The 23,764-nt window shown below is 43.9% G+C and overlaps 1 protein-coding gene across 2 annotated transcripts in view; it reads left to right on the top strand.

Moving 5' to 3' along the window:
* Nucleotides 1–23,764, top strand: part of BAZ1B (bromodomain adjacent to zinc finger domain 1B) — a 67,861-nt gene that overhangs the window by 32,898 nt on the left and 11,199 nt on the right. For both annotated transcript variants that reach the window (XM_059414678.1, XM_059414677.1), the window contains exons 7-13: nt 2,067–3,768; nt 6,510–6,648; nt 7,607–7,737; nt 10,741–10,846; nt 11,770–11,868; nt 15,912–16,089; nt 18,593–18,775. In XM_059414678.1, the coding sequence (XP_059270661.1) occupies nt 2,067–3,768; nt 6,510–6,648; nt 7,607–7,737; nt 10,741–10,846; nt 11,770–11,868; nt 15,912–16,089; nt 18,593–18,775 (2,538 nt within the window). The remainder of the gene's footprint in view (nt 1–2,066; nt 3,769–6,509; nt 6,649–7,606; nt 7,738–10,740; nt 10,847–11,769; nt 11,869–15,911; nt 16,090–18,592; nt 18,776–23,764) is intronic.

Here is a 23,764-nt window from a genome sequence, read left to right as displayed (position 1 = left end):
GCCCTTTAGGGAGAGGCCTACGTAAGTCATCTTTGCTTATTCATTTTAACATTTTGAAATCTAGTTCTGGGGAAACAGAACTAGGAAATTCTGCTTCTGGGGAAAGTATCCCCCAAGTTATGGATAGATACTATTTATATTCCGTAAACTATGAAACCTCTTCGTCAGCCAAGACTGAGGACGATAATTGGGGAGCAGAAATAGCTAGCTGGAGGAACAATAACCTGTAATTGCCGTAGTCCTTAAAAGGCAGATTGGCCTTTGAAGTTGGAGACTTGGCCAAGAGAAGGGTGTTAGGGTTAGCCCACTCATTCTTCACAGACCAGATCTCTCCTGTTGGTGCTGCCTGGGTTCTGTGAGTTGGTGTGGTGGTTATATCCGTGCTGTTTCGATCTTACTTGACATCGCAGTACAGCTTACTAAATTTTGCCGTGCCTGTCTGGTCACGCCCGACGAGTGTTGGTGTCCTCCGTGGCCCCTCTGGCATCGCCGTCGCTGTGCTGCTTCCCTCGTCTTTCTCAGGGGTCTCACGATTTTGTCTTCCGGAGTCTGCAGCTGCTTCCTTGCCTGCAGTGTCTCTCGTGCTGACCCGCTGCTTCCATGTTGTTTCTCTGAAGTTCATCCTTCCCACTTAGAATCCTCGAGTTAGGGTCAAGTCTCCAAGTGCCTTCTGTGCTTAAGTTGCTTTTGGTAACAGAAATCACATCTTCTGGAGGTTATCTGGTTTCTCTCCTATACCTTGGAATTTTTGTGAAATTGGCCATACCTTTTCATTGCTTCAGTATTTAATTTAGTGTGCAGTTCAGCTTTTTTTCTTTATAATTACATTCTTGAAAGTTCCAAAATCGGCAGTTGGGGTTTTTTTTTTTTTTTAAACACACACTTCAATAGAAACCATGGTATTATGACAAGTTGACTGGTTCTAGCCTGTTAACTAATTCTCCGTAAGGGGACAGAAGAAAGGGAAGTGAATAGAGAAAGGGACATATCATGTCATTACTGGGTGGCATTTAGGATGCATTTGAGGTACCCGGTTCTGAATTTAAAGGGAGACCACCCACTGTCTTTGTGTCTTCTGTTGCAGTCATGGGGAAGCTGAACGTGTGCACGCCACGGGTAGCTCGGTGTAATAGAGCAGGAGAGATCAGGGAAAGATCAGGGAAGCGTAGGTTTATGCAAGACAGATTATAGTAACGGACTGGAGTTTCATGCAGGTAGAAAGAACCAGGAAGTGAGTGTAGGGAAAGTGTGGTTGAATTAATGGGTTTAAGGTCCTGGTGGGATTGAAGGATTATAGTTGGGCTACTAGAGGGAGTCCATTTGAAAGCTGTGAGGGATGACGAAAGAGAAGCATATGAGATTGAGAGTGTAGAGGGCTTAGAGTTAATAACGTATTCATGGGAATGAGCTCTTGCTGTTTGGGGAGAGAAAGGGAAGTTTGAGGAACCAGGGGCAGGAGGGCTCCCTGTTTGTTAGCGGTGATTTTTGTTGTTGTTGTGGTATTTTAAATAAAGTTTGCTTCTTCATTTGGACAAAAAAACTTCATATACTTTCTACTTAAAAGGATATAATGTTCCCAGTTGGAACAGAGGTTTAAAGGCTTACAAATCAAGAGTAATTCTTGATTAATTTCTTAGGTGTTGCCATTGTCGAGATCAGGTATCCTCAGTCTGGGATCCACGGACACACTCTGAAATTGTATGCATAATTTTTGTGTGTTTCTTCTGGGGAAAGGATGCACAGATTTCATAAAAGTGTATAAGAATTGCTAGCACTGTGTATTAACAGAAAACCAGTTACATAGAAGAAAGGTCTAGTTTTACAGTATACATTTTTAAGTCTGGGTATTAAAAGAATTTTGCATTGATGTGGCCAAAACATTAGGCTAACATTCATGTCTTTGTTTCTTCAGGGGCATAGTGTCTGTGGGCAGAAATGAATCTGTAGCTTTACCTGGATAGCTGGGGAAGAGGGCCTATATGATGCTTAAATATTGCTTGTTCAAATTTGTTTTGTTTTGTTTTGTTTTGTTTTTAATTAATTTTGCTCTTGTTCTTAAATTCTAGTACATGACTCTCAACCCTTCTACTAAGAGGAAGAATACTGGATCCCCAGACAGGAAGCCCTCAAAAAAATCCAAGACAGACAACTCTTCTCTGAGTTCACCACTAAATCCCAAGTTATGGTGTCACGTACACTTGAAGAAATCCTTGAATGGTTCGCCACTCAAAGTGAAGAACTCCAAAAATTCCAGATCTCCAGAAGAACATTTGGAAGAAGTAATGAAGATGATGTCACCCGCCAAGCTCCACAGTAACTTTCACATTCCTAAGAAGGGCCCTCCTGCCAAGAAATCGGGGAAGCACAGCGATAAACCTTTGAAAGCAAAGGGCAGAAGCAAAGGCATCCTTAATGGACAGAAATCTACAGGTAATTCCAAGTCTCCCAAAAAGGGCTTGAAGACTCCTAAAACCAAAATGAAGCAGATGACTCTGTTGGATATGGCCAAAGGCACTCAGAAGATGACACGAGCCCCACGGAACTCTGGGGGTACAGCCAGGTCCTCTAGTAAACCCCACAAACATCTGCCTCCCGCTGCCCTACACCTTATTGCCTACTACAAAGAAAACAAAGACAGGGAGGACAAGAAGAGTGCCCTGTCCTGCGTCATCTCCAAAACTGCTCGCCTTCTCTCCAGCGAAGATCGAGCCCGTCTCCCAGAAGAGCTGCGAAGTCTTGTTCAAAAACGCTTTGAGCTTCTCGAGCACAAAAAGCGGTGGGCCTCGATGTCTGAAGAGCAGCGGAAAGAATATTTGAAAAAGAAACGAGAGGAGCTGAAAGAAAAGTTGAAGGAGAAAGCCAAGGAGCGGAGAGAGAAGGAAATGCTTGAGAAGCTAGAAAAACAGAAGAGGTACGAGGACCAGGAGTTACCGGGCAAAAGCCTTCCAGCATTTCGACTGGTGGACACCCCTGAAGGGCTGCCCAACACGCTCTTCGGGGATGTGGCCATGGTGGTGGAGTTCTTGAGCTGTTACTCGGGGCTGCTCTTACCGGATGCCCAGTACCCTATTACTGCTGTGTCCCTCATGGAGGCCTTGAGTGCAGAAAAAGGCGGCTTTTTATACCTCAATAGGGTGTTGGTCATCCTCTTACAGACCTTATTACAGGACGAAATAGCAGAAGACTACGGTGAACTGGGAATGAAGCTGTCGGAGATCCCGCTGACTCTGCATTCTGTTTCAGAGCTGGTGCGGCTCTGCCTGCGCAGGTCTGACGTTCAGGAGGAAAGCGAGGGCTCCGACGCAGATGACAATAAGGATTCGGCGCCGTTTGAGGACAATGAGGTACAAGATGAGTTCCTAGAGAAGCTGGAGACCTCGGAGTTTTTTGAATTAACGTCAGAGGAGAAGCTGCAAATCTTGACCGCGCTCTGCCACCGCATCCTCATGACGTACTCGGTGCAGGACCACATGGAGACCAGACAGCAGATGTCGGCGGAGCTGTGGAAGGAGCGGCTTGCTGTCCTGAAGGAAGAGAATGATAAGAAGAGAGCAGAGAAACAGAAAAGGAAAGAAATGGAAGCCAGAAACAAGGAAAACGGGAAAGAGGAGAACGGGCTAGGCAAACCGGATAGGAAGAAAGAGGTGGTGAAGTTTGAGCCCCACGTGGACCTGGGAGCCGAAGACATGATCAGCGCCGTGAAGAGCCGGCGGCTGCTCGCCATCCAGGCCAAGAAGGAGCGTGAGATCCAGGAGAGAGAGCTGAAAGGTAAGGGCTGGTGTTGGAGCAGAAGGGAGACCCTTTAGAAGACAGTAGAAGGAAGGAAGTTGCCAGGGTAACGGTAGAGGCTCTGTTTGTCGTTAACTCTTCAGTTATCTTGGTGTGCGGCAGCCCAGACCCCACTGGGTGTGTGATGCTTGCTGGGAGTGTGCAGCAGGGCCTCCTACAGCTAACGATGGTTTGACTTGGATTGATGACAGTGGCATCTTCTCTGGATTTGGTAAAGGACCAAAGTCACAAGTAGGCATCGTGGAAAGACTACAGGGCTTGGGAATTGCTGGCCTGGTTTCAAACCCTGCCTCTGACTTCGTTGTAGTCTTTTGGGCAAGTTACTCTCTGTGCCTCAGGGTCCTCCTGTGCTTGTTAAGATCGTTTTAACAATTGAGTGACAAGGTGTTTGAAGCCCTCAGTGCAGTTGCCAGCTCAGATACTTATTACGATGTAAGAATGTAAACGTTTGGGGCTTCGATAGCACCATCAGATCTGAATTTTTTTTTTTAAGATTTGTTTATTTGAGAAAGAGAGTGTAGACCGTGGGGCAGAGGGAAAGGGAGAGAGAAACGAGAGAAACGCAGATTCTCTGCTGAGCGCAGAGCCCGTTGTGGGACTTGATCTCATGACCCTGAGATCATGACCTGAGCTGAAACCAAAAGTTGGATGCTTTGACCGACTGTGCCACCCAGGTGCCCCAAAGCTGAACATTTTTAAAACAGCTTTATTAAATAGTTCACATACCATACAACTCATCTATTTATAACATATAACTCATTGTTTTTTAATATATTCACAGGTATGTGCAACTTTCACAATTTTCACATATTCATCTTCTCAAAAACCTCTAAATTTTTTTTTTAATTAATTAATTAATTTATTTGGCAGACAGAGATTACAGGTAGGCAGAAAGGCAGGCAGGGAGAGAGGGGGGAAACAGACTCCCCGCTGAGCAGAGCCCGATGCAGGGCTCAGTCCCAGGACCCTGAGATCATGACCTGAGCCAAAGGCAGGGTCTTAACCCACTGAGCCACCCAGGCGCCCTTATTGGGATTTTAGGTCTTTAAACTATTTTAGTCGGTGCTGTAGTTTCCAACCGTATCAGAGATTCCAGCTTATAAAGTGAAGATGGTAAAAACCATTTAGTTGTCAAAGTTGGACCCTAGATACCTGGAAATAACTTTAGTAGCATTTTCTGAATATATAATAATTTCTTTTAAAACAGATTCTAGTTTATACTACCTAAGGCCACTGAAATGTCTTTACATTGATACAGGTACACTGTGCATCTGCATATACATACGTTTCAGTTTTAAAGACCATATATTGCATTCCAAGTAAAATAGCATGTAGATCAACTTTGTGTATATGTCACACTGCCGCTGTATGTTACCTGAAATGTAATGACTTCTTGAGTTTCTGAAGTGTTCTCTGTGTGTTTTAACATAGGACAAAGGAAAGGTCATGTTATACTCTTAAATTGATACAGAGAAATAAGGGACAAAGAAAGTTAATATTTTGCCGAGGGTCAGTTCACTTTATTTGGTATCTTGTTCAGTGCTGTAACCTCTGGAACCGAGTTTGGTCTTTTGATGACCTGCCCTAGGGGGCTTTTTGTTTGTTTGTGGCCCTAAGAGAAAAGAACTTTTCCTTGATTGTGATTTGGCCATTACTGTTTGTATTTAGCTTTGTACTGGTTTCTGCTGTAAGCACTGTTGCAAACATTTTGTTCCATTTAGGAGAGCAAACTTTGTTAAAGGTAGTGAGTATCCTGTTGGTTTTGAATAAATGAGATGTGTCTTAATTTTTTTTTTTTTAAGATTTTATTTATTTATTTGACAGAGAGAGATCACAGTAGGAGAGGAAGGGAAGAGATCACAGAGAGAGAGGAAGGGAAGCAGGTCCCCTGCTAAGCAGAGAGCCCGATGTGGAACTCGATCCCAGGACCCTGAGATCATGACCTGAGCCGAAGGCAGCGGCTTAACCCACTGAGCCACCCAGGCGCCCCTGTGTCTTAATTTTTTAAAGTAGCCTCTTTAGACTGATTATTTTCCAGATTCTCACCATAATTAATGTAGATGTTCTCTCATCTGTAGAATATCAGTATTACACATTCTGAAGTTGTAAATAGTAGCGCTGTGTTTCAGAATTTTTTACAGTTATAGAAAAACTTAAAAGGCAAGATTAGTGGGCTATTCTTGTTGTTGAGAGAAATTTCTGTCTGGATGAAATAAACCCATATAATGAATGATCAGAAATAAATTAATAAAAAGTTTCTTTTTGAGATTTTATTTATTTTAGATTGTACAAGCATGGGCAGGGACAGGGGGGAGAGAGAGAATCTCAAGCAGAGAGTTGGTGCAGGGCTTGATTCCACGACCTGAACTGAAACCAAGAGTCGGGTGCTTCGCCTGAGCCACCCAGGCACCCCCACACCTTTTTTCATCATTAACAGTAGTGACTTGCTGAATAACTCCCCAGAGAGTATTCGGTACGTAGCAATTGCTTTTATGCACAAGTGGTTACCTGCCTTTACTCTCTGGACTTTTTTCTTATCACCAAAGCTTCTAAGCTTAATTACAGTCAAATTCCTCAGGACTGAAATAGGTTTTATTTTGAAATAGCTGGTCTGGTTTTATTCATTCTGGTCATTTTGAGGATCAATTAATTCCATTTAAAAACTTTTAATAGAACTTATTAGGAAATAAAGTCTAGTTGATTCTTTTGATCTTTACCAGTGAAACTAGAACGCGAAGCTGAAGAAGAACGAATACGAAGGCACAAGGCAGCTGCTGAGAAGGCTTTCCAGGAGGGAATTGCCAAGGCAAAGCTAGTCATGCGTAGGACTCCTATTGGTACAGATCGAAACCATAACAGGTAACTTACTAGATTTAATTTTTGTCACCTTTTAGGGTTATTATATTGTTCCTAGTTTTGAAACTCTAAAGTTCTAGAATAAATAAGGTATTCCGTTTATGGATTTTGGAAACCATCGGTCATCACACATTTATTGGATGTTTTCTATGCCACATGCTGGATTTACACAGTTAAATAAGACACCAACCTGTTCTTTTTTTTTTTTTTTTTTTTTTTTTAAAGATTTTATTTATTTATTTGACAGAGATCACAAGTAGGCAGAGAGGCGGGCAAGGGGAGGGGGAAGCAGGCTCCCCACCTAGCAGGGAGCCTAATAAGGGGCTCGATCCCCGGACCCTGAGATCATGACCTGAGCTGAAGGCAGAGGCTTAAAGCCAGTGAGCCACCCAGGTGCCCCAGACACAAACCTATTCTTAAAAATAAAATAAAATAAAAGACAGAAGGGGCGCCTGGGTGGCTCAGTGGGTTTAAGCCTCTGCCTTCAGCCCAGGTCATGATCTCAGGGTCCTGGGATCGAGTCCTGCATCGGACTCTGCTCGGTGGAAAGCCTACTTCCCCCTCTGTCTCTGCCTGCCTCTCTGCCTACTTGTGATCTCTCTCTCTCTCCCTCCGCGTCCAAAAAAAAAAGACACAACCCTGTTCTTGAAGGTACCACAAATAGGAAACCTAAATTATTATGATGGGTGAAACGTAATCCAAATAGAGGTCATTAGAAATGGTAATACATTTTACATGTGTGTATTGTGTGGAACCTGAAGTAGAAAATACTAGAAGTTATAAAATTTACAGATATGAAGCGAACTTCAAATTTTAAAAATGTTGGTATTCTGTGCCTTTATCAATTGTATGGGTCTGAACGTTCAGTGATGATAACTCTGTAGTCCTCTCCCCCAACAGTAAAGTCATCCCATGCTCGTGATCTGTCATTATTTTATTAACACATGGTTGTGATATATAGGTACTGGCTCTTCTCAGATGAAGTTCCGGGATTGTTCATTGAAAAAGGCTGGGTGCATGACAGCATCGACTATCGATTCAGTCACCGCAAAGACCGTGCGGACCCTGCTGATGAAGATTACTGTCCCCGGAGTATGTGTATCTATCAGTTCTTATACCCTGCTCGAGTAGACTCATTAGTAAGGACTGTCTTTCCTTGGTCACTTTTTCTTTTTGCAAAGTTTATTTTCTCCTTAGGTAGATGTATTTGAGTGGGGTAGGAGGATATGAAATGCGTAGAAGAAGGAAGGAAACTGACATTTGGTTATGAGCTTTGTTCCGGGTGTGTGGAAAGATAATGAGCTTGAATATTGGGATATTTGGGTATTAGATTTTTTTTTTTAAGATTTTATTTATTTGTTTGACACAGAGAGACCAAGAGAGGAAATTAAGCAGGGGGAGTGGGAGAGAGAGAAGCAGGCTTCCCACTGAGCAGGGAGCCCAATATGGGGCTCGATCCCAAGATCCTGGGATCGTAATCTTGAGCCAAAGGCAGGCATTTAATGACTGAGCCACCCACACACCCCTGGGTATTAGATTTTATACAAGTAGTCTTCAAACTCTCTTCTTTGGAAGTTTCTCTGTAGGTACCTTAATGGCTGGAATTGAGGTAAAGGGCTAAGAAGACAACTTCATTATTTATTTATTCAGTATGTACGGAGCATCTCATGTGTGCCAACCAGTTTTTCATGTTTTGTGGTACCAGAAAGCAAACAAGACAGATAAGGTCCTAAATGTCATTTAATTAAAATTCTAGTGAGGAAGGAACACAGCAAATAACTAAAAATAAGTGACTGAGAAAGAGTCATAAAGGGTCACTGATGTTCTTTTTCTTGGCCTGAGTTCTGATTACACGGGGGTGTTTGATTTGTAAAATAAATAAGTATAATTTTATAAATGTATATGTATTTTTTGAGGTGCATATATACATTGAACATAGATTATGTGTAACATTTGTAACACGCATATGTTATTTCAAGAAAGAAGTTAAAAGGGGGGGCTGCCTGGGTGCTTCAGTCATTACGTGTCTGCCTTTGACCCAGGTCATGAACCTGGGGTCCTGGGATTGAGCCCTGCATCGGGCTCCGTGCTCAGCAGGGAGCCTGCTTCTCTCTCCCACTCCCCCTACTTGGGTTCCCTGTGTCTCTATCTCTCTGTCAAATAAAATCTGAAAAAAAAAAAAAAAATTAAAAAAATTTTTTTTTGAATTAAGAAAACCCAAGTGGTCAGGTTAGATCAGTTTTCCTCATCCTCAACATTATTGACGTTTTGGGTCAGATCTTTTTTGGTTTTTTTAAGAGTTGGGGCGGGGTAGAGGGAGAGAGGGAACGTGACGCAGGGCCCGGTCCCATGATACTGGGATCATAACTTGAGCGAAATCAAGAATTGGACGCCTAAGTGACTACGCCACGCAGACACCCCCAGGTCATTCTTCATAGGTGGGGCTGGTCCCGTGCATTGTCACACATTTAGCAGCGTCCCTGGCCTCAGTGGAATAAGTGCTAATAGTGACAATTAAATGTGTCTCCAGACATTGCCCTGTGTCCACTGGGAGGCATCCTGGCTCCCTGTGGAGAACCACTGGGTTAAATGATCTGCAGGCTTCCTGCCAGCTCCGCTTTCCGTGACCTAATGAAGATTGCTTCTCAAGTATTAAATCGTCATGCTTCTTTCAGAAATCTTTTTTTTTTTTTTTTTAAGGTTTTATTTATTTATTTGACAGAGAGAGATTACAAGTAGGCAGAGAGGCAGGCAGAGAGAGAGAGGAGGAAGCAGGCTCCCTGCCAAGCAGAGAGCCCGATGCGGGACTCGATCCCAGGACTCTGAGATCATGACCTGAGCCGAAGGCAGCGGCTTAACCCACTGAACCACCCAGGCACCCCAGAAATCTTTTTAAAGGCAGTTTTCCTTCATTTAGAGACGCTCCTATCCCAAACTTAAAACTCACAAAATTGTTAAATAAGGAAATTAATATGTAGCCCAAAGTTTCACAGTTAAGGCCTTTTTATACTATGTTAATAATAGTAAGTGTTACGTTGTAGCACTTTGGTAGAAAAATCTAGTTTGGTAGAATTTGTAAATACTTACATTAAGGGCAGTTATGTTTGAGAGCGGTAAATGTACAGTCAGGACTTTTAGACCTGGGGGAGGGTTTCCCACAGGAGGAGACACTGATTTCATGATGTTTTCCAGAAGCTTAATGGGTGTCCTTAGAAATCAGGTCTCCATAGTTGTAGCTCCCAGGAGAAGATGGGCGTTTCAGGCCGCACTCCAGGCGCATCCTAGTGGGCACTGTTGCTTCATGTTCTCATCCTGGCAGGGCTGGTATCTTCACAATCACGTGATCGGAAGACTAACAGGGTGATGTGTTTGTAGTGCAGGGGAGGTGTGGAGGATTGAAGGGGAGAGGGAGGAAGCAGGGGACAGAACCAGTTACAGTGTTAGGTGAGGCCTCAGAGATAGGCTTAAGATCCATCCGTATTCATGTCCTACTGTGTGGGAGCTGACTTAGAAAAAAGTTGATTGTGTTTGACTTTTGAAGCCTCCAGGGGTAAGTTTATAGTAGTTTATGTGTTCATTTGTGCCAAACCTCACGGGGAAAAAGCAAATGGATTATTTGCTTTGATATAAAGTTATTCAGTCATCCCACTCCATTCTGAGTTGTAATACTCTAAACTTCAAACTGTGCAGCTGTTCAGCTGTGTAGCCAGCAGACATCTCAAAGAATGTGCTGTGTGTAAGCTGTTTAAGAGAAGTCCGCGCCTCTCGTACACTGGATGGATTTGAATAGGTGGCATCTGTGTTACTAGTTGTTGGATTGGCGCTGTGTCCTGTTTAGGTTTGAAATGCGGAATTGGGGCCGCCTGGGTGGCTCAGTCGTTAAGCGTCTGCCTTTGGCTCAGGTCATGATCCCGGGGTCCTGGGATGGAGCCCCGCATCAGGCTCTGCCCCTCAGTGGGAAGCCTGCTTCTCTCTCTCCCACTCCCCCTGCTTGTTTTCCTTCTCTCTCTATCAAATAATTACAAATAAAATCTTAAAAAAAAAATGCAGAATTGGGTATTTACTGTATTAACCTAATGTTTACTTTTTTTTTAGGTAAGAAAGCAAACCTAGGCAAAAATGCAAGCATGAGCACACATCCTGGACCAGCGGCAGAAGTGGCTGTAGAGACCACTGTACCCAAGCAAGGCCAGAATCTATGGTAACGTGAGCATTCATTGGGTTGCTCTTTCTTTTTCCTGTTAAGAAAATGTTTAATCTAGTGACACCAGTCTTAACATCTGTTAAGATCATTTTGTATGATTTTGATTTCTTAGATATGTAAACTTACTCCTTTATATGTAAACTTACTCCTTTAGAAGCAGGTTTGAGTTCTGTTTAGTTGGTTGTTTTTTTTTTTTTTAATAAGAATATATTCTAAGCTTTGGAATTTTATTTCCCTATTAAAATGTAAGTTTGTATATGTTCTTGGAGCAGATACAGGATTTCCGTCATTTATTTATTTATTTAAAAAGATTTTGTTTATTTATTTGACAGAGATCACAAGTAGGCAGAGAGGCAGGCAGAGACAAAGAGGAGGAAGCAGGTTCCCTCCTGAACAGAGAACCTGATATGGGGCTTGATCCCAGGACCCTGAGATCATGACCTAAGCCAAAGGCAGAGGCTTAACCCACTGAACCACCCAGGCACCCCATCTTTATTAATTGAAGAATATAAATTGTATACATAGCCATTCATTTGCTTTTATGTCCATATTCGTTTAAGCAGGGAAACAGGTTTTGAGAGGGTCCCTTTTATTTTGTGATTGCATTAATTGTTTTGCCTATGATTCCTTTTGGTTTAATGACCTTCTGTAATTTTTAGATGTAGGTTTACTCTTCTCTAAAGAGTAGAGTATGGACAAGTGTATGGACAAGTGTGTCAGTTGACTTTATAAAATTTGTCTCGTATTTTAGTAGGAAACATTGGCTCCAGTATCCTAGGTCTCATTGAAATGATAAATTATCTGTTCTGCTTGTGAGCAAGATTGGAATTCTGTTCTCCCAACTTCTACCAACAGTCTTAGACCCTTTCTTAGTATTTGATTATTTTTCAGAGTTACTGATTCTGTGTTGCTCCTTTTAGGTTTTTATGTGATAGTCAGAAGGAACTGGATGAGTTGCTAAATTGCCTTCACCCTCAGGGAATAAGAGAAAGTCAACTTAAAGAGAGACTCGAGAAGAGGTAAGGATTTTCATCTTGCTCTACACGGCTTCTCTTCAGCATACGTATTATAAATGTCTTAGGGGTTTTTGTGTATCCATAAAAGCAGTAAACGTAAATTTTAAAAATTACGTAACCCTTTTATGTTCTTATTGCTTGGGAGTTTCTTGACTCATGCTTATTTGGAAAAGCATATTTTAAAATTCATTTTATTTTTTTAAATTTCTATTTATTTATTTATTTGATAAACTTATAATGTATTATTAGCCCCAGGGGTACAGGTCTGTGAATCGCCAGGTTTACACACTTCACAGCACTCACACCATAGCACATACCCTCCCCAGTGTCCATCACCCCACCATCCTCTCCCTATCCCCCTCCCCCCGGCCACCCTCAGTTTGTTTTGTGACATTAAGAGTCTCTTATGGTTTGTCTCCCTCCCGATCCCATCTTGTTTCATTTATTCTTTTCCTACCCTCAAACCCCACACCTTGCATCTCTGCTTGCTCATATCAGGGAGATCATAGGATAGTTGTCTTTCTTCGATTGACTTATTTCGTGGAAAAGTATATTTTTAAGCCCTGTAGATACAGTGCAGCAGGATTGTTCATTGATTCCCATGTGTCATGCACTGAACTAGACCCTCATTAGAGTTAGGCAGCCTTGGGCGCCTGGGTGGCTCATTGGGTTAAGCCGCTGCCTTCGGCTCAGGTCATGATCTCAGGGTCCTGGGATCGAGTCCCGCATCAGGCTCTCTGCTCAGCAGGGAGCCTGCTTCCCTCTCTCTCTCTCTCTCTGCCTGCCTCTCCATCTACTTGTGATTTCTCTCTGTCAAATAATAAATAAAATCTTAAAAAAAAAAAAAAAAAAGAGTTAGGCAGCCTTACAAAGGCAGTTCCACAGCATTTGGCATTAGGAAGTATTGTCAGTATTGGAAACAGCCAGAAATGTCCATCAGCTGACGGATAAACAAAATGTGGCACATCCAGAAATTGAGCCACCAAACGGAACAAAGTACCGACCCGTGCTGTAGCTGTAACAGGGCTGAAACGAAAAAATGGACTGAATCAAAGAAGCTAATCAAAGGCCCATATCGTATGATTCTGTTTATTTATTTTTATTATTTATTTGAGAGAGAGTTTGCAGAGAGAGAGCGAGCATGAGTTAGGGGGGAGGCGCAAGGACGGAGGGGGAAGCAGGCTCCCCGCGGCGCAGGGACCCCAACAGAGGCCTCCAGCCCAGGACTCTGGGATCGTGACCTGAGCCGAAGGCAGACACTCAACCAACTGAGCCACCCAGGTGTCCCCAGTAGGATTCCATTTATGTAAGACTTTCAGAGTAGGCACCTCCACAGGGACAGAAAGAAAGTAGAATTGCGGTTTCCAGGGGGCCGGGGGAAGGGGAGAATTGGGATCGAGGTACAGGGTTTCTTCTGGGGTGATGAAAGTTTTGGAATTAGATAGTTTTGATGGTTCCACAACATTAAAACCACTGCAAATGTATGCTTTAAAGTGGTGAGTTTAAGACTGAATTATATCTTTAGAAAGCTCCAAACAAATACTAACTACATGTAGATATGCCGGTGTCCTTCCGGTTCTAGGCATTGCTCCTGTCATAGCCAGCACAAGGTTTAGGCTGAGGGCCGCTTCAGTGTCTGACCGCGTGCTTTCACAGTTGAATTAGGGTTTGATTGAAGGAAGAAGTAATGTATCATTCAGTCTACAGTTGCAAGTTTTCTAGACGTTTGTGAATGATAGCAGATGGGTACATGATACTAGTCCACTGCTTAATGCATAAATTAATTAAAATTGTATTCAAAATCATGGTGTCTTATTGAGAAGAACAGGTAAATTAAATTAAGAAAGACAATGGAAAATGTCAGTATACCAGCGACAAAGTAGTATGGTTCTAGGATGTACCTCCTGTTTGTTAACGTATTTGATTGCCAGGGTGAAAAACAAAACTTATACTTTGTTTGGTTTTGTTGAGCATTAAAAAAACCCCAAACACATACCTTGCTTTTCTGGGTTTGAACTTTCTAAAGGCTGTCAAGCATACATAATCTTGGAGAGTTAATGTTCCTTCCTTAGCATTATTTTACCATAGAGCCATCCATGTTTCATACTGTTTTGTTTTGTGTTTAATTGAAGTATAGTTAATACTCAAAATACTGGTGATTTCAGGTTTCATCCATGATTCTTAAAACCGAGTTCTGTCATTTTCCTTTCTATATACTGTTCTCGGAATTTGTATAATCTTTGTGATTCTACTTTATTTATCTATTCTCTTGCTTGTGGTTATTTGTATTTCCTTTGGGTAGCCAAAGGGATAGAATAATGTATCACAGACCAACCATTTGAAGTTCACGTTTATAAAACAGTTATATATGCTCTTTGCAAGAAAGTAAGTGATGAAGGATATAAATTGCAGGGTGTGCTCAGTTACTCATTTCAATTAAAAAAGAAGCTTTTTTTTTTAAAGATTTTATTTATTTGGGAGAGACCACAAGCTGGGTAAGGAGAAAGAAAAAAGCAGACGTGAGCAGGGTGATGGGCAGAGAGAGGAGAAGCTGACTCTCCTCTGAGCAGGGAGCCCAATGTTGGGGGCTTAGGCCCATCACTCAAGGATCACGACCCGAGCTGAAAGCAGGCGCTTAACCAGCTGAGCCACCCAAGTGCCCCTCAGTAAAAAAGGAATTTAAAAACAAAATGATACCAAGCCAGTTGGAAACAGAGAAGTAAAGTTTTTTCTATCCATTGAACATTTATAAAAATTAATCATATACTTAGCCACAAGAGCAGTCTTAACGGATTTTAAAAATAGAGAGTTTCAGATTATGGTCTCTGATCAGATTGCAATAAAATTAGAAACAAATTCCTTAAAGATGTCCGAAGAGATCTTAACTGACAGGCAGTTAAACACATTCATAGATAACGTCAAAGAAGAAAATAAAGGGAATTCTGCAAAGCAAGGGAAATCCTTTGCAAGAAAGCCAGTGGGACACAGTGAAGCAGTATTCAGAGGAAAATAATATTAAAATGCTTATTTAGGGGTGCCTGGGTGGCTCAGTGGGTTAAAGCCTCTGCCTTCAGCTCAAGACATGGTCCCAGGGTCCTAGGATTGAGCCCTGCATCGGGCTGTCTGCTCAGCAGGGAGCCTGCTCCCCTTCCTCTCTCTCTCTCTGCCTACTCGTGATCGCTGTCTGTAAATGAAAAAAAAAAAAAAAGAATGAAATGGGAGGGGCGCCTGAGTGGCTCAGTCATTGAGTATCTGCCTTTGGCTTGGGTCATGATCCCATGGTCCTGGGATCGAGCCCCTCATCAGGCTCCCCACTCTGTGTGGAGCCTCCTTCTCCCTCTCCCACTCCCCCAGCTTGTGTTTCCTCTCTTGCGGTCTCTCTCTTCGTCAGATAAATAAATAGATCCTTTAAAAAAAAAAAAAAAAGAATGAAATGGGAACTTAGTATACTTCCGCTGAGATGACCTTGAGCTCAAGTTTGTATTTTGTTGTAAGAAACCAGCAGTGAAGCTTATGGTCTCGCCAGAGTGTGTGGCTGGGACCTCAGCGGGTCAGTCTTTAATGTGAGAGTGAACTTGGAGGTACTTGTGTAGAATTTCAGCCGTTTGACATTTTTACTATGTTATGAGGCATTGTGGCAGGTGATTTAAAGTTGCCTCATGTCGGTAGCATTTCCTGTAGCTGACATGGGCAGATGGGTATTCTCTCTGGAGGAGCCCAGCTTCAAACCAGGCCTCCGAAGAATTTCCACAGATACCATCCTGAGAAATGCATGGTGAAAAGGTTAAAAAAAAATACACAGACCAGGAACCATGAACAAGAGCTGGGTGTTAAGCAGGACACTTCAGGTACTGGGATTATCAAATACCAAAAATAAGAAGCGTGTTTTTCAAATGAATCAAGAATAAGACAAATTTGAAAATTTGTGCAAGAAACACAAAACTAGAGATCACCAAGGAGGAATGAAGATCTGAGTAAGTCTTGTAGAAATGAGACCTGTCGCTCAGAGTTCTTTATTTTCCCTTCCCGCTCCCCGACTTTTCTAGGTACCAGGACATCATTCATTCTATTCATCTGGCCCGGAAGCCGAATTTGGGTCTAAAATCCTGTGATGGCAACCAGGAGCTTTTAAACTTTCTTCGTAGTGATCTCATTGAAGTTGCAACTAGGTTACAAAAGGGGGGACTTGGTTATGTGGAAGAAACATCGGAATTTGAAGCCCGGGTAAGAACATAAGCAAACCCCCTTAGGAGATCTGTTACTCATGGAAACTCCATTTGGAATTATTCCCTGATACTGTTCTTGGCTTCCCGTATGACCCTGGAAATCATGTGTGGGTTTATTTGAAAGACCTGTGGAACCAAAAATTCTCCATGTACATTTGATACTTGTCCTTTGATATCCAGAAAAATCTAAGTGGCTTGGATCCTTTACTCAGAAAGAGCTTTTCTGGTTTTGTTTTTTTAAGATTTTATTACCTTTTTTAAAAACTATTTATTTGAGAGCAAGTGAGCACAAGCAGGGGAGTAGGGGAAAGGGAGAGGGAGAAGCAGACTCCCCACTTGAGCAGGGAACCCAACGCAGGGCTGATCCTAGGACCCTGAGATTATGACCTGAGCCGAAGTCAGACCCTTCATCAACTGAGCCACCCAGGCACCTCTAAGATTTATTTTATATTTTATTTTTTTAAAAGATTTTATTTATTTGAGAGATCACAAGTTGGCAGAGAGACAGGCAGAGAGAAAGGGGGAAACAGGCTCCCCACTGAGCAGAGAGCCTGATGCGGGGCTCGATCCCAAGACTCTGGGATCTGACCTGAGTCGAAGGCAGAGGGTTTAACCCACTGAGCCACCCAGGCGCTCCTAATTTTAAATAATAAAGTCTATGTAACTCGGAGGACACTAATAATTGTGGGTCTTTTCAAATCACTCATATGCATTACACCATGTGTATTAGTCCTGTGTTTTGAGCAGTTGCATCTTTTTTCTCAATTTATAGAAGTACATTCCATTTCTTTCAGTCTTTATATCACTTTGGGGTACGTAAAATAGCCCATGGAGTTGATAGGATAAATCTTCTACTGTTAAGACTTCTGTATTTTTATTTCTTTGCTATTAGAATTAGCATATTATATGTGCATCTTATGTATGTAGCTTTTTCTTTCTCCTTTATTTTTATTTATCTATTTTTTAAAGTAACCTCAGTGCCCATTGTGGGGCTCAGTCTCACAATCCTGAGATTTAGAGTCACGGGCTCTACAAAGTGAGCCAGCCAGGCACCAGCACTTTTTTTTTTTTTTTTTTTTAAACTAGTCTGGTTATGAATTCATGGTACATTTTGTAAGAAAAAGGATTTAAATATCTGTATTGGTCTGATGATTTTTTATTTTATTTTTTAAAGGTTGTATTTATTTGTCAGAGAGAGAGAGCACTAGCAGGGGTAGCAGCAGGCAGAGCAGACAGGGAAAAGGAGGCTCTCTACTGAGCAGAGAGCCCCATGCGGGACTCGAGCCCAGCATCCTGGGATCATGACCTGAGCTGAAGGCACCTGCTTAACCGACTGAGCCACCCAGGTGTCCCTGTTCTAACGATCTTTTAAAGAATTATTCAACACTAAGTATTTTTGCCAGTTTAAAATATAATACTTACCTTTTTTTTGTTGTTTATTCATTTATTTATTTAAAGATTTTGAGAGAGCGCATGAGAAGGGGGAGTGTCAGAGCGAGAAGCAGACTCTCCTCTGAGTAGGGAGCCCGATGGGGGACTCGATCCTGGGACTCCAGGATCATGATCTGAGCCAAAGGTAGTCACTTAACCAACTGAGCCACCCAGGTCCCCTAGTTTTTTGTTTATTTAGCAGATATTTACCATTTGCCTACTTAGTGTCGAACCCAGGCTCACACATGCTAACATTGGGTTATCATCATTCTTTGTTTCTCTTTGTAGTTAGAAAATGGTATTTTTTTAATTGACATGTTTTGCATGACTGAGAAGGTAACGTTCTTTCAAGAGTATGACTTGGATCAAACTGATTTAGCTTCTGTCCTTATGCATAAAATAGATGTGAGGCTTAGATGACACCGAGTATGGGAAGTGGATTACCTGGCTTACAGTGTGTGAGCTATATAGTGGGTCAGTAAATGTTTATTTTCCTTCTCAGTTTTTCTTTCCCCTGAGTCTGTCGTTCACACGTAGTAAGCACTCGTTTGCTGAATGAATGGATGAGCTCCCTAACTTCCTAAGTTAAGTAGAGGGAGTTTAAGCATCCTGTGGGTCTCGTTGGGGAAATGGAAGTAGTCAGCTTCTTTTAAACCTATAAACCACCCACTGAACTGAGGACCAAGGTAAATTAATGTGGTGTGACCCATTTGGGGCCCAGATTGATTTGAATTTAGTCAAAGATGGTCTCCTTTTTTTTTCCCCCCTCGCAGACAGCATTCGATATTTTGAGTAAATACAGAATTTTACTACCACATGTGGGGAGGGGTTAGCTTCAGTGAAAGACCTGTACCTCCTAGGAAAACCCCCAGTGGAGTTGCTTTTGGATAAACTTTCCCAGTGATGCTGAAACTGGTGGGGAGTTGCCCCCGGACAGGCTTACGATGAACTTCCCCCCCACGCACGTCAAGTCCAGAGTAGTGCAGAGATGACCTGAGTCCCGGTGTGTGTGGGGGGGGTCTCCTGTCACCTCGGCCTTTCGTTCATTCTGTTTCTGGCATTTCCCATAGGTGATCTCGTTAGAGAAACTGAAGGATTTTGGTGAGTGTGTGATTGCCCTACAAGCCAGCGTCATAAAGAAGTTTCTCCAAGGCTTCATGGCTCCCAAGCAGAAGAGGAGAAAGCTCCAAAGTGAAGATTCAGCAAAGATGGAGGAGGTGGACGAAGAGAAGAAGCTGGCGGAGGAGGCGGAGGTACGCTGTTCGCAGAGATGGGTCTTGTGCCGGGGAGCACAGCTCTGATTCGGAAGGGGCTCTCCCGGCGCTCGTACCTCCTTAAAGCCCTGTGTCCTGAGCTGGTGGTCATTTTCCTCACTTCTGCTCAGTGCTGTGGTTTTCACACTGGTCTGTGGAGCACCGCTGGACAGGGTCTCCGAGGGCCCCGTCCCCTTCTACCGGGGCGGATGGCTTTTTAAAAGGCGGTAGCAGTTTTTAAATTGTTAAAAATGGTGGTAAAAATCACATAAGGAACAGTGTGGCATCTTAACTGTTGTTGTGTCGTGTGCTGTTACGTACATTCACAGTGTCGTGCGCCTGTCCCCGCCATCCATCTCCAGAACGTTCTCATCTTCCCAGACTGAAACTGTGCCCACCAAAGAAGACACTACCCGTTTTGCTGTCCCCTCAACCCCGGCAACCCCGTTTTCTTTCTGGGTCTTTGGATTCAACTAACTCTGAACAGTGTCACACATCAGTGGAATCACTGTATATGTCTTTTCGTGACTGGTTGGTTTAACTTAGCCCAATGTTTGCAGAGCTCATCTCTGTTGCATTATGTGCTAGAATTTCCCTTTAGGACCGAGTAATGTTCCACTCCGTGTATATGCCTCGTTGTGTGTTCATCCCGCGGTGCACACTTGGATCCCTTCCACCTCCTGGCTGTGGTGGATACGGTGCCGGGGGCCTTGAGAGCTAGTTTGGAACCTCTAGCAGGGGATGCCGCTGTGTGCCCTTGGTTGAAGGACGAAGGATGATCCTGTTGTGTCGGAGAAGGTTGTCCTCTGGGGCAGGTGCACAGCCTCAGGAGGGCCGCGCGCTGAGGGAGGGAGGAGACTGCCTGCCAGCCCGCCGCGCCAGCCCGCCGTCCTGGGGAACGGTGGGGTGACCGGTGTCGCAGCAGATGGCCCTCGCGTCCAGTAATGCTGCTGGGAGCACGGGCGTACAGCTCTCTGTTCCGGTTCTTCCTTTCAGCTCTTCTGGCTCTATACCCAGAGGTAGAGCTGCTGCATCGTGTAGTAATTCTCTTTTAGCTTCTTTGAGAACCGCCTGTTTCCGCACGGCCGCACCATTTTCAATGCCCGATGGTGGTGCACGGGGTTCTCGCTTCTCTACATTCTTGGCAGCGCCTGTCACGTTCTCTTTCTGTCTTTCTGTGATTGGAGGCTTGCTGATGGATGCGAGGTGGTAGTTGACGGTTTTGATCTGCATTTCCCTAGTAATTAGTGAGGGGCAGTGTGCATGTCGGCCGTTGTCTTTTCTGGGGAAATGTGTCTCTGAGTCGTCAGCCGTCTTTTAACTGGATTGTGTCTTTCTGTCATTGAGTTATGTAGGTTCTTCATATGTTCTGGGCATTAATCCTTTATCAGTTGTATAATTTTGCAACTATATTCTCCATCCTGTGAGCTGCCTTTTCATCCTGTGGATGCCATCCTCTGATGCACAAAAGTTTTCCAGTTTGGTGAATTCCACCTTACCCGTTTTCTTCTGCTGCTTCTGCTTGCACCGTTGCGTCCAGGGGACACTTGCCAATTCAGCGTCACACATCCAGTGTCTTTCCCCTCTTTTTTTCTACCTGTCTTAGAGTTTTTAGCTTTTACGTTTAAATCTTTGATCCATTTTGATTTAATATTTGTAGATGAAGTGTCTAAATTCGGTTTTTTGCATGTGGATATCCAGTTTTCTGGTTTTTAAGTTTTAAAAGTAACATGCTCGTTCTAAGTAAATCCAGTGTGAGAGGTAGGTAAGATGTGACACAATTCGCATCCTAGCTTTGCTCCCCAGGAATCTCACTCTTCATAGTTCATTGTGTTTTCTATATGTACACGGAGATTGTTTTGTTTTGTTTTAAGATTTTATTTATTTATTTGATAGACAGAGACCACAAGTAGGCAGAGAGGCAGGCAGAGGGTGGGGGGGAAGCAGGCTCCCCCCTGAGCAGAGAGCCCGATGAGGGGCTCAATCTGAGGACCCTGGGATCATGACCTGAGCCGAAGGCAGAGGCTTTAACCCACTGAGCCACCCAGGCGCGCATGAAGATAGTTCTACTGGAATTTTACAGAACAGAATCATCTGCGTCGCATTCTGCAGTCTCTTACCCATCAACATATTCTGTGTCTCCCCCACTCAGTCCATGTAGATCTACGTTGTTTTCTCAGCTCCTTGATTCCTTACTGATGAACATTATGTCTTCTCTGGTTTGTCTTTATTAGAATAAATAGCTCCATTTTTTCCTGTTTTGTCTGTTAGCTTTTTGCATCAGATTACTTTCAAAGAAAAGCTTATGAAACCACTGCGTTAAGGGAGAGGTCCCAGCCATTATTCCATAGAATCCTTTCCTTTGTGTGTGAATTCTCTCTCCCCCTTCCTATTTCCATCTTGTCGCACCCAGCGGGTAGAGGCTTGTCTTGGGCAGTCCTGAAGTGAGTCCAGAGGTTGTAGTGACGGGGAGAAGCCAGGAGTCCTTGCCCTCCAAGAGTCCTGTCGGAGGGGGAGGGATGATTGTGGTGGAGTGACAGGTCCTGGCGAGAAAGCGCAGGACTCCGCCTACCTGTGAGGGACCCTGGGGCAGGGGAGGGAGAACTCCCCAGAGGGGCAGATTTGTCAGCCGAGGTTTGGAGAATAAGCAGGAGTTAATCCAGTCATGGAAGGGGCCACAGGCCTGGTTGGATTGAACTGAAATTGGCTTTCTCCTCGCCGATGGCTGCTCCTTGTCTTTGAATATGGTGTGGGTTTTGTTTGTTTTGGTGGGATTTTTGTTTTAATGTGCTAGCCTGTTTGGAATTTTTTTCCAATCATGGGAAACCAGGATGGTCTTTCAAATCTTGAGTGCCCAATGTTTTACCCTCAGAATGAGAGGTTGTTTGGAATCTAGGCTGGTCTGGGTGGGTAACTTGGTGGTTTAACCGAACGCTAGTGATTATCCAGTGTCTGTAACGTCAGGAGCATTGCTGTCGTGGGGATGTGAAAGAGACCTGGTCCCAGATTGCTGCGAGACCTTGGGCGGAATTAATAAATGAAAGTTATACACATGTGCACAAATATTCTTAGCAGTGTGATTTATGATAGCCAGAAAATGGAAACAACCAAGATTCTATCACCCAATGAATGGATAAACAGAAATGTGTCTGATCCATATGGTGGAAGAATGTCCAGCACTGAAAATGGAGTAAAGTACTCGTAAATAAAGTACTGGTACACACTGCTCGTGTGCCCTAGAAAGATTATGCTTCAAGAAGGCAGTCGCAAAAAGCCACACGTTATATGAAAGGTCCAGAAGTAGAAAATATCCAGACCAAAAGTAGATGAGCGGTTGTTTAAGGCTGGGGAAGTGGTAGGCTGGGGCGGAGAATGGGGAGTGACTGCTAGTGGGGGCGCAGGTTTTCTTTTTGGGGTGATGAAAGTGTTTGAATTAAGGTGATGTTGATAGTTGTATAGCTCTGCAGATACATGTAAAACCATGGTTTTTCTTTACAAGGTGAACTTGTTAACATAGAAACTATGCAGGGCGCCTGGGTGGCTCAGTGGGTTAAGCCGCTGCCTTCGGCTCAGGTCATGATCCCAGAGTCCTGGGATCGAGTCCCGCATCGGGCTCTCTGCTCAGCAGGGAGCCTGCTTCCCTCTCTCTCTCTCTCTCTGCCTGCCTCTCTGTCTACTTGTAATCTCTGTCTGTCAAATAAACAAATAAAATCTTTTAAAAAAAAAAAAAAGAAAGAAACTATATATGTATTAAAATGAGATTAAATAACTTCCTTCTAAGACCTTTCAGGGTTTTTAAAAAGATTTATTTGAGAGAGAGTGTGAGTGTAGGAGCGCCGAGGGGGAGAGTCTCCGGCAGACCCTGCGTTGAGCCTGACCTGGGCTCAGTCCCACGGCCTACGTGGTGGCCTGGGCTGAAGTGGGGAGTTGAGCGCTCTGCCTTCTGAGCCGCCGGGTGCTGGTGGTGGTTTGCTTGGGTTTTCATGAGGCTGGTTGCCCCACTGAGGGCGCAGATCTTAACGTTCGTAGGAAGTAAGTAAAAGGCAATACTCTCTGCTGTAGGACTTTCTCCTATGTGTGTGCATCTGAGAGTCCACTAGAGGACAGCAAAGCCCATTTTAGCCGTGTGTGTTCTGCCTGTTCCAAGTAGGCACTCTGTGTAGGGACTGGACTTAAAATTCCTAAATCCACGTTCCATCGGCGGGATATGGGTTGTTCGCACAGTAAGAGGACCTGGGTGGTGGCATATGTCGGCTCTCCAGTGCCCTGAGGCCAGCTGCGGTGTGGACCTCACAGTTGGGGGCAGAAGGCAGTTGCGCTGTGTTTTGAGGGCAGGTGTTGAACTAGCTGCACTGGGGGTTGAGGAATGGGCCAGATTGTACTAGAGTTGTAGCAGCCTCTCATTTTTGTTGTGTTTATGTTACGTATTCTCGTTGTTTAGGAATTTATGCACACAGAGCTCTCTGTGGTTCTCTGTTTCCAGAAGAAAGAGGAGGGGCAGCCTTTGTTCCCGTCTGTCAACCCTCCCACCACGGCTTCAGAAGTAGCTCAGTGTCCCTTGGCAGCTCAGTTTTACAGCCGATGGCCTTCAGCATAACTAGCCCTTCCTGTAGGAGGAAGACTGACTTCAAATAGACGCCTTTGCCTGGCGTGGGGCAGGGCAGTGCAGCATGGGGTGGTCAGCTAGCTAGAGCTAGTCCAGTTGCCCGAGCAGTGCACTGCGCCCTGGACTTCACTGCACGCACAACCGGGTTAAGGCATATGGCCCCCACAGAGTGGATGATGGTGGAATGACCTCATCTCTCAGCCTCTGCTGTAGGGAGGGCCTGGGCCTTACCTTTGCCCATCTCTGTGGTGGTTTCTTTTACTTTCTTTCTTTCTTTTGTTTAAGGATTTTATTTGTCAGAGGGAGAGAGGGACAGAGTAGAAGCAAGGGCAGCGGCAGGCACAGAGAGAAGCAGGCTCTCTGCTGAGCAGGGAGCCAGATGT

Source organism: Mustela nigripes, chromosome 11 (genome assembly GCF_022355385.1).
Source record: "Mustela nigripes isolate SB6536 chromosome 11, MUSNIG.SB6536, whole genome shotgun sequence".
Lineage (NCBI taxonomy): Eukaryota > Metazoa > Chordata > Mammalia > Carnivora > Mustelidae > Mustela > Mustela nigripes.
Note: the sequence above shows the minus strand (reverse complement) of the source record. Positions and strands in the feature narration are given on the sequence as shown.